Consider the following 10,501-nt stretch of genomic DNA (forward strand, 5'->3'; position numbering starts at 1 on the left):
CCATAATTCAGTCATTTCTAGAGATATTTTGATGTGAAGTCAACCATAGGTCAATCATTTCTAGAGATATTCCAATGTGAAGTCTACCATAGCTCAGTTATTTCTAGAGATATTTTAATTCTAAGTCTACCGTAAGCCAATAATTTCTAGAGATATTTTGATGTGAAGTCTACTATAGATCAAACATTTCTAGAGATATTCCAATGTGATGTCTACCATAGCTGTTATTTCTAGAGATATTTTAATTCTAAGTCTGCTATACATCAATCATTTCTAGAGATATTTCAATATGATGTCTATCATAGGTCAATAATATCTAGAGATATTTTAATGTGAAGTCTATGATAGATCAATAATTTCTAGAGATATTCCAATGTGAAGTCTACCATAAGCCAATCATTTCTAGAGATATTTTAATGTGAAGTCTTCTAGAGGTCAATCATTACTAGAGATATTTTAATGTGAAGTCTACTATAGGTCAATCATTTCTAGAGATATTCCAACGTTAAGTCTACCATAACTCAGTTATTTCTAGAGATATTTCAATGTGAAGTCTACCATAGATCAATAATTTCTACAGATATTTTAATGTGAAGTCTACTATAATTCAGTCATTTCTAGAGATATTTTAATGTGTCAGTAATTCCTAGAGATTTCAATGTGAAGTCTATCATAGATCAAACATTTCTACAGATATTTTAATGTAAGGTCTACCATAATTCAGTCATTTCTAGAGATATTTTAATGTGAAGTCTACCGTAAGCCAATCATTTCTGGAGATATTTTAATGTGACGTCTACCATAGGTCAGTCATTTCTAGAGATATTTTAATTCGAAGTCTACTATAGCTCAATAATTTCTAGAGATATTTTAATGTGAAGTCTATCATAGATCAATCATTTCTAGAGATATTCCAATGTGAAGTCTACTATAGGTCAATCATTTCTAGAGATATTCCAATGTGAAGTCTACCATAACTCAGTTACTTCTAGATATATTTTAATTCGAAGTCTACTATAGGTCAGTAATTTCTAGAGATATTGCAATATGATGTCTACCATAGGTCAATAATTTCTAGAGATATTTTGATGTGAAGTCCATCATAGATCAATCATTTCTAGAGATATTTTAACGTGAAGTCTATCATAGATCACTCATTTCTACAGATATTTTAATGTGAAGCCTACCATAATTCAGTCATTTCTAGAGATATTTTAATGTGAAGTCTACTATAGCTCAATCATTTCTAGAGATATTTTAATGTGTCAGTAATTCCTAGAGAGATTTTAATGTGAAGTCTATCATAGATCAAACATTTCTACAGATATTTTAATGTAAAGTCTACCATAATTCAGTCATTTCTAGAGATATTCCAATGTGAAGTCTACCATAGCTCCATAATTTCTAGAGATATTTTAATGTGAAGTCTACCATAATTCAGTCATTTCTAGAGAAATTGAATGTGAAGTCTACTGTATGCCAGTCATTTCTACAGATATTTTAATGTGAAATCCACTATAGGTCAGTCATTTCTACAGATATTTTAATGTGAAATCCACTATAGGTCAGTCATTTCTAGAGATATTTTAATGTGAAGTCTATCATACATCATAAGCCAATGTATTTCAGCGTGGAATCATATAAAGAACAAATTTCATTCATTTAATGTTGGTGTATTAAACAGTGCTTACGTCTGATGTGAAAACTCGGTTTCGCGCGAGACAGACCGACCGCCAATTGAAACGCCGAACGCGCAGCTGCCGCTCGCTGATTGGTCGGCCGTGGGCCAATCAGAGTGGAGCTCAGGCGGTCATTCCCGTCATGGACTCGGGATAAAAAGTTTGAGGTGGCGGCTGGAGCGAAGTTTGGCGAGTTGGAGGGAGGGGGAGAAAACCTTGCTTAACGATTTACCGCGAGAGAGACACACAGAATATGACCGACACAGAAGTGCAAGGCGCTCCTCCGTCAGCAGCGGCGACCGAGCAGACTCCGCCGGAGAGAAAAGTGATTGGTAGGAGTTCAATAACTTTACAGAGTTCAGCTCTGGAGCACCGCGCACCGAAACTCCGCTCTCGATATGTGAGAGTTTGTACACACCGAGCTTATTGGCGCTGATCAGGCTCTGAACTGTGCCGTTCTGTTTTATTAGTCCGAAGTAAAGTGTTTTAGACCGTCAGCTCTCTCTGTCTCTCTCTCTCTCTGTCTGACGAGGTCTTCCTCAGCTTCTCCAGCGTGTTTGTGAGTTTCGCTCTGAAGTGTGCCACCACGCTCAGCCACATTTCAGGAATAGCCGCCTTCCACGTGTTTGTAGCTTCACTCACGACCGAACGGCATACGAGGCTGAAGTTGGCTTATTATTCGCCATATTTTAGTCAGAATTTTCCTGTTCCACCTTAAATGGTTCAGCAGTTACATTCATTGTAAGGTGGAACGGGAAAACTCGAACAAGAAGCTGACTGTAGCTTCGTGGGCGATATTGAGTGCGGTTATCACGGAGACGTGTCTGTAAAGGTGACAAACGTACTCTTTGCTTCTTCACTGGTGTTTTTTTTTAATGCTCATCAACTTCTTTATTTTTAACTCGAACCTGAGACCTGTGTTTCTCAAACACGCTCATTTTCCCTTCACATGAGGAAAGAAAAAAAAATCCTAAGTCGTGGATGTAGAGAAGCTGTTAACTAATCATACTTGTCCCCACAGAGGCTGTTGTTATTTGTTGAGTGTTGCTTTTCGACGTGACCCACATAATCCCGAGGCCTGTCGACTGTCACCTACAGGGATTTTTTTCCCTTCTCGTGCAGGTGTTTAGGCTCTCGTTAGCTGACTGAACAGCCATAACTCGTCATTTGTGATCTTAGCCTGTCTATGAAGTGGCCATGTAATCTTCTGTATGAGTCTACAGGCCATAAATAGGTCAAACAGTGTTTTCCGCTGATTGGGAAATGTGTGTGGAGTGTAGTAGTTGAATGCCAGGCGGACGGCGTCTCACCAAAGGAGCGTAACCGTACAGCCTGTTCCACCTGACCTCACACTGAGAGCCTCGGGTTAATCATTTACACACAGGGCCTTCGTTCCTCAACACCGTCGGTCACACTTTGGCTGATAAATCTCGACATAATGCGTTTGTGGGTGTCGTTGGCTCGGTGTCAATCACCGCGCCTTCACGTGCTGCTCAGTGTGATTAACTCATGTCATGTCGAGGTTGACTTTACTTCCTCGTTGCTCGTTGTTTGGGGTTCCAGGTTCCCCAGTGATGTGAGAGTGAAAACGTATATATGCATAGATTTATTCTTCCTTCGATCTAATAAAGCCTAGAAGACAACAGATTATTTAATGATGTCGTAAGCCCTTGTTTTGCGAGGCAAACGACACCTAAGCACAGCATTTATAACCGTTTATCTTCACAATAAATGTGCTTGTAAAACTCCTATATACTACTGGAGTGAATACAAATGAGTCTAAATACAGTAAAAAAAAAAAAAATCACAACAGTTCATATCTTGTGGGCTAGTTTGAAGATCAGAGGTTCTTATTTTCTCCTCCACACCCCCAGTAATCACATGGGTTTGTTAAATTCATCAATCATTAGCACACCTGATTTACTGTAAGGAAAGACTGGCGAAGTAAGTATTGGATGTTGACTACAAGTAATACTGGGTTACAGTGAGGTGAGGTTTGGAAATGGTTAAACACATTGACATATGTAGTCACTGCTTATTGTCTTAATGTTTAGTGTAACTCTGGGTGAATAAATGCTTGCTGCCTCGATAAACAGGCGACTAAAACTTTTGCACAGTACCGCATATTTCTAGGTGTTGTTCCAAAACGGAAACTTTCTAAGTAAAAGGCTAATAAGTTTTAAGTGTGTATCTTTTTAAAGAGGGTCTGGGGTCTATAGGATCCCAAACATAAATGAGGGTTAACGCTTCACATTTCTGCTGTTGCAGCTACTCTGGTGCAAGGAACTGTGAAATGGTTCAATGTGCGCAATGGATATGGCTTTATCAACAGGTGTGTGAAACATGTTTGCTGTTCTAAAACTGTACATCCTTTTTTTTAAGGTTCTTTAAAAATGTTTGCTATTCATTAAACAGTTGTAAAAGTTGGCTATATACACTTTCATTACCTTGTTTCCTAGAAATGACACCAAAGAGGATGTGTTCGTCCACCAGGTAAGGAGAAATCCAGGTAAAACTGCACCTATATGATAAATGTAAGGAGTGAGTGGTTGTTCTCAAGTTTCAGAATGCTTTGTTTGCTTCATAAAAGATGGGCCAAGACAACAGGCCACTTTTTGGTAAATTTTGCTTCTTTTTATGTTAATAAAGGAAGAAAATCAGGGTGTGGCTCCACAAATACTCCTATATCACTTATGTCTACCATATAACCCGACCAGCTTTTGACTAATGTTTATTATAGACTGTGTGCAGTAAAAGAGTAAGGGGTGTAATGAAGAAAAATATGGGCAAAATATTTTCTCTGCTTTTAAAAAGATTAACTTTCATTTAGACTGCCATTAAGAAAAACAACCCCAGAAAGTTCCTCAGGAGCGTTGGGGATGGAGAGATTGTGGAGTTTGATGTTGTTGAGGCAGCCAAAGTAAGTGATGTTATACCAGATGTTTCTGCTTACCTGTTTCTATTTTACATTGTGGTAATGTTTTAAAGCTCCTGTTTAAAAAGTCCTATTTAACTTAGGGCTCAGAAGCTGCCAACGTGACCGGTCCTGGTGGAATACCTGTCAAAGGAAGCCGCTATGCCCCCAACAAGCGTAGGTTCCGTAGACGCTTCTTCCCTCGAAATGTGCGGCCTGCCCCAGTCGAGGGAAAGACTGGGGACACTGCAGTTCCCTCTTCTGAGGGAGAAGGTGGTGGAGAAAATGGAGCCACCCAGCCAGGGGCACGCCACCGCCGCCCACGCAGGAGACCAGTTGCACAACAAGGCGAGGTCAGACATGATTCCTCAAGGGAAGGAGTAGGGTAAAGGAAAACAGTAGCTGTGTATAGAGTTTTTCTTCATAGTGCTTTGCCGGATTAACATTTTGGCATTTGCTACAGTTTTCCTTTTAATTGAGTTTTCAATTAAGGCTGTTTAATTAGTTTGATTATATGCTTAAACCTGTATTCTTATTCTTATGTTTTATGTTTAGGGAGAGTCAGGGGAGCCGAAGAACGAGGTAGTGGATGGTGTCCAGCAGAGGCCTCCACCACGTCGGTTCAGACCTAGATACCGCAGGTGAGTCTTGGGGTAGATTCTAATCACCTAATACTTCTCTGCAAAGTGGACTAAGGGCGTATCTCTATGGGATTGTGATATCTTGTTTAATATTGCAAGGCACTCGGAATGAAAGACTTAATCAGCTGAGTTCTCTTAACTGACATCCTCTGATCAGAGTTTGTAGGGAGTATAAGGGTTCCTGTGGGAAAGAATCCAGTCTCATTGTCTTCTTCGTTGCCTAGCTCTGTAACCGATGAAAATCTAAATTACTATCACTTTCACTAAAAAAGGATGCTAGTATGCTCCCATAGAATTATAAACAAATGTTATTGAAACAACTTTGGAAACCTCTTTTGTGATCCTCAGGCCTTTCCGTCCACGTCCACCCCCTGGAGAGGGTCAGCAAGTGGCCATGCCAGCTGAGAGCCAGAAGGAAGCTCCTAAAGAGGGCCAGAGCAATGAGGAGCAGATGGATGGGCAGGCCCAGAAACCTCGCCGGCAGTTCAGCCGCCGCAGACAAAGGAACTCTGACTCCACTACCTCTAAAGTAAAGTACCAGTGCTAGTAATGAAAACCACTTTGTCATAACAAGAACAGCGGTTGTACTGAAGTTTGTTTAGCTTGTGGATGGTTCTGGATCATGTAAGTATTTTTAGTCTTGATCTTTTGTCCTATATTTGCTGCTTTAAGTAGAGGTTTTTAGGCTGCTATTGCTGCTTGTTAAAGAAAACTAGACTGTCACTCTGTTCATGCCTAGAAATGTTTAATGCCCATCTGTCTTGACAGGACGGTGCAGATAAGCCTGAAAAAGCGGAGCCTTCTTCCTCTTCTCAGTCTTCTAAGCCAGCTGATGTCAAAGCCTCCCCAAAAAGCTCCCCCAAGCAGTCCCAGAAACCAGCTTCTCCAAAATCGACTGAGGTGATTGATTTGATTTAAATGAATGCTTTCACTTGGGGTTTTACATTTTAGTGGGAGGAATCCTCCATTTCTTATGTTTCATTTGAGTCATGTGGCATTTTGTGACATTAGCTGCCCCATAGAGACATGAGGCAGCATTTGTTTGTTGGGTAATGCTGCAGTACCCATTACATTGATAATACTTGACATGACTTCTTGGGTATTTGCAGCTTTAATTATTATTACTATTATGAAGCTTATATATCTGTCAGTGCTGAAACTTACCTTGGCAGGAAAGACTATAAGCATAAGTGATCACATTTACCAACTCAAGTGGTACATCACACTGGATTCTTGGTGCATCTGACACTATGGAAACTGTCTCCTCAGACGCCTGCTGCCCCTGTGGAATGACTTCTGTGATCTGGAAGGAATCTTCTGACCCCGGGAAGAGGTAGGGACACAGATAATCGGTGCTGTATTTTCAAGAAGTTAAGGCTTTTTGGCGCCGCACTAATCGGTCATTGCCCGGCTAGAGCTCATTGACTAGAAGCATTTCTGCCAACCAGGTAGACGCAAAGTAGTGAGTGCAGCCTGTAGTCTATTAAAATGTGTAGTGGGAAATTCAAATATTAAGTACATGTGGGGTGCTGTGTCCAGCTTGACAGCTCTCTTCTCTGCTCCCCCTTGCAAACCACAGTCATGATTTCTGTCCAAGGCGAGGCTCAGCCAGTCTCGTATAAGCCCATATGTGCTAGATGTTATCTTGTAAAAGCAATACATGTCATCTTAAACCTTTGGTGCCGGATTGGGGTGGGGTCAGTCCCCCTCTAAAACATGCCCTCAGATTCTACTTGTCTGTTTTCTTAACATCCAGAGTTATTAAAAACCAAAAAAAGTAGCAAAACAAGTTATCTAGTAAAATGCTATCAGCTAATGGAAGTGTTACCCTTGCTTATTTTTACTACATGTGATGTGCTGTCTGCACGTGATACACATCTGCATGCTTCAGTGGAGGTTTTTGGAGGACTTTTCAGCCATGTTGACTCGTGTTACATCTACAAGGGCTAGCGACAGGCTTGTTGAGTGCCTGACCATAGTTTGAGGTCCACCTCCACAACATGTTGGTGGTTTTGAAATTTCAAACTCAATTTATTTCCACTTTTGCTATGCCCTTCATGCTCTCATTCACATTTTGCCCTAAATTTCTCATGGTTGTCTCCAGGTGTGCTTGTAATGAGGTCACGACTAGCAAAACTACAAATTATAGAACTGCAGTGTACGTTTACTGTTGTAGCTGAAATGCGGTGGATAAACTACAGTGAAAATGCATATTAATATGGGGGACGTCATCATAGTTCACTTTACTTCAGGTTTTTAAAATTCTCGTTTTGAAAATGATTTAAAGGTAATTAGTCTAAAGTTTTATTAACCCAATTCCAAAAAAGTTGGGATAGTATGTGAAGTGCCAGTAAAAACAGTGATTTGTAAATTTTAGTTTTACATGTAAAATTGAAATCGGTACAGAAACACATTTAAATTTTTACTTTTTGAACTTTGTTTTAATATAGAGTGTGTGTGTGTGTGTGTGTGTGTGTGTGTGTGTGTGTGTGTGTGTGTGTGTGTATTCCAAATATAACATCCAAAAAAAAGTTGGGACAGGAGCAGTTTTACCACTGTTACATCACCTTTCCTTTTAACAGCACTTAATATATGTTTGGGGACTGAAGGACACCTATTGATCCAGTTTTTTATATATATATATATAACAAGTTTTCAGCTGTACAAACCATACATGGCTTTGTCATATGGCTTAATGTGTCACATTTCCAATAGATGACTGGCAAGCCTGTCTAGCACCCACACTCTACACAGCAGTGCTGTAACACGTGCAGAATGTTTCTTGGAATTGCCATGTTGAGATACATATGAATGTCACTGAAAAGACTTGAGCTAAAAGGCAGCATATGTTGCTCCAGAATGTGTCTTTCAGTGTTAATGGTGCTTTCACAGATGTTCGAGTTGCCCATTAATTCCTCCTCCCCATAGCATGACACCCTGGCTTTCAAACTTATGTATGCTGCTAACAATCTGTGTAGTACTTTGTGTTCTCTGAGCTAAAGAAGTAATGTCCATTATTTCCATAAACAATCTTAAAGGGTGTAGAACTTGACCACAACACGTTTCCACTGTACATCAGTGTGTTTCAGAGGAACTGTAGTACAGAGAAGTGTTTCTAGATGTTGATGGTTTCCACTGTGCATAGTACAGTAACTTGCGTGTGTGGATGCAGCGACGAACAGAAGCATGCTGATGTTGTGGGCATTCAGTTGTGGTTTTTGACTAGTTGGTACACAGAATCCACTTTCACAAGCTAGACTGGAGCCGGATGTTTTAGAGTGGCAAGTTTTTACTTTGTAGCTCTTGAAAGTGAATGCCAAGCTGGCCAGTAGATGGGCAGTAAGGATTGTTACAAGATTGCGTCATTGTGTAACAAAGGAAAAGGGCTGGAATTCCAACAAGGTGTTTCAGGCAGCTGAGAAAAGTAGTTTCTGGGGGAGAGTTACTCCCTCTGGTGTGTACTTTGGGATTTGTGCAGACCATTTACATGCACACAGTTATATCTAACACACTAATGGAAAGGGGGAAAAACCAAGAGTATAATCTGTCCCCTTTAACAACATGCATAGTCTTAAATTGCCCCTGTCCCAACTTTTTGGGTTAAATTTTACAAAAAATAAAGTTGATGAGAATATTAAATCTTTGTTTTTTTTTTAAATACAGGTAAAAGTGGATTTACAGATCACTGCTACTGTCCTGACTTTTTTTGGAATTGGGTTTGTAAATGGAGATCTGAAAATGAGGGGAAAGAAAAACATAAAATACCTTTTGAGGAATTCAGAGTGAAATAAGGGCACCTCAATCCTCAACAGCGATAGATTAGTGTGTGCAGTTTATAAACATGGACAACCTTTTCAGTTGTCACACTTTGTTTTCAGACTGCTTTAAACTTTTTGTTCTCCTTTGCTTTGTTGATCTCTGCTGTCTCCACCCTACTGGTCCTACTGTTTCTCTTGTTTTTGTGTTGCTCTGTAGGTCCCCGGGTGGGTTAGCTGGGGTGGTTGGACCTCGCCTGTCTCAAACACAGAACTGATGTGCACACAACTCTTCCCTCCCCCCCCACACCTCTTCTCTGTGCCCTTTAGTCTGGACCCTTCATTTGTGCGAGATGGCAGGATGGAGAGAGGGAGGGGGGAGGAGGGGTGATTAGTAACTTTTGGACTTTAAAATCTTTAGGGGATCACAAATGTATAGACTTGCTCAAAATGCCCAACATATTTGCATCATCTCCCCTGTAGTTCAGTGATATGGGTGTGAGCAGTTGAAATGAGAACCAGTTTGGCCCTTTAAGTTTGACAATTGGTAGGGGGATACTATATGAAAGTGTAAGAGGGGTACTGTATGCCTCCACTTCCCTTATCAGTGACAAGATGAGAATTACTACAGGCATTCATAAAAGATAAAAACTGGTTGATATATTTTTTTTCTTTCTTTTTTCTTTTGTTGGTCTTTTTATGTGTTTTTCTTTGGAGGGGATTATGTGCAATGTCAAAGTGAAGTATCTATTAAAAAAAGTTTGCAAAACAGTTCTGACTCTTGTGTTGACATCTTATGGTCTTATTGTCTTTACCAGTTTTTGTTAGACAGGTTGATTAGGACATGTTTTAGGAGTTCTACATTTATTATACTGTGTGTACAGCCATATGCCTGCAAAAGCTGCATGAACAGGCATAGAATGAGGCTGATTTCACTGTTTACCCATCTTCCACTTTGATATGTATTCTAGAAGCGGCAGTTTGGTGTAGACTATTTAAAAGAATATGACCACGATGCTGACATCCTGGTACAGCTACAATGACAGTCATGGTATTTGACACTGAGTGAAAGTGAAACTGCTGCTATTACTGCTGTACAAAACAATTTATCACTAATGTCAGTGATACAGAAAGCTTCTGCCAGCCAGAAACAGGTTTGTTCTGATCTCTTCTTATGTCTGTCCTTAGTGTGCAATTGCACAAGGTGTTTGGGAAAACAAGACACTTGCTTCAGAACTGGAAGTGATTCTTATTATCTGAATTTGCCCTACCCAGCATAATAGAATTTCAGGTTAGTGACATAAGCGATATAAAATGTGGCTCCACCAGTGTACTATGGGTTACTCATTGCTAATGCTATTTATTTTAGGCACCTGTTCACACAGTTCTCTTGCTATTGTTAAATTAGGACTTCTATATATAACTTGCATGAAATAACAGTCTTAATTCCACAACATAAAAGCTTTAACATTCACATCACTGAGACAAGCCTTACAAACACAATACAGAACC

At 39.9% G+C, this 10,501-nt stretch overlaps 1 protein-coding gene across 1 annotated transcript; it reads left to right on the forward strand.

Moving 5' to 3' along the window:
• The first annotated feature begins 1,813 nt into the window (after positions 1–1,813).
• Positions 1,814–9,760, forward strand: LOC118825643 (Y-box-binding protein 2-A-like). Its single transcript, XM_036596368.1, has 10 exons — positions 1,814–2,011; positions 3,948–4,011; positions 4,139–4,172; positions 4,510–4,599; positions 4,698–4,946; positions 5,149–5,234; positions 5,583–5,763; positions 6,003–6,134; positions 6,504–6,567; positions 9,210–9,760. The coding sequence occupies exons 1-9, from the start codon at positions 1,933–1,935 to the stop codon at positions 6,525–6,527; spliced, it is 939 nt and encodes a 312-aa protein (XP_036452261.1). The 5' UTR covers positions 1,814–1,932; the 3' UTR covers positions 6,528–6,567; positions 9,210–9,760.
• The last annotated feature ends 741 nt before the right edge of the window (positions 9,761–10,501 follow it).

This window comes from Colossoma macropomum, unplaced genomic scaffold (genome assembly GCF_904425465.1).
Source record: "Colossoma macropomum unplaced genomic scaffold, Colossoma_macropomum, whole genome shotgun sequence".
NCBI lineage: Eukaryota > Metazoa > Chordata > Actinopteri > Characiformes > Serrasalmidae > Colossoma > Colossoma macropomum.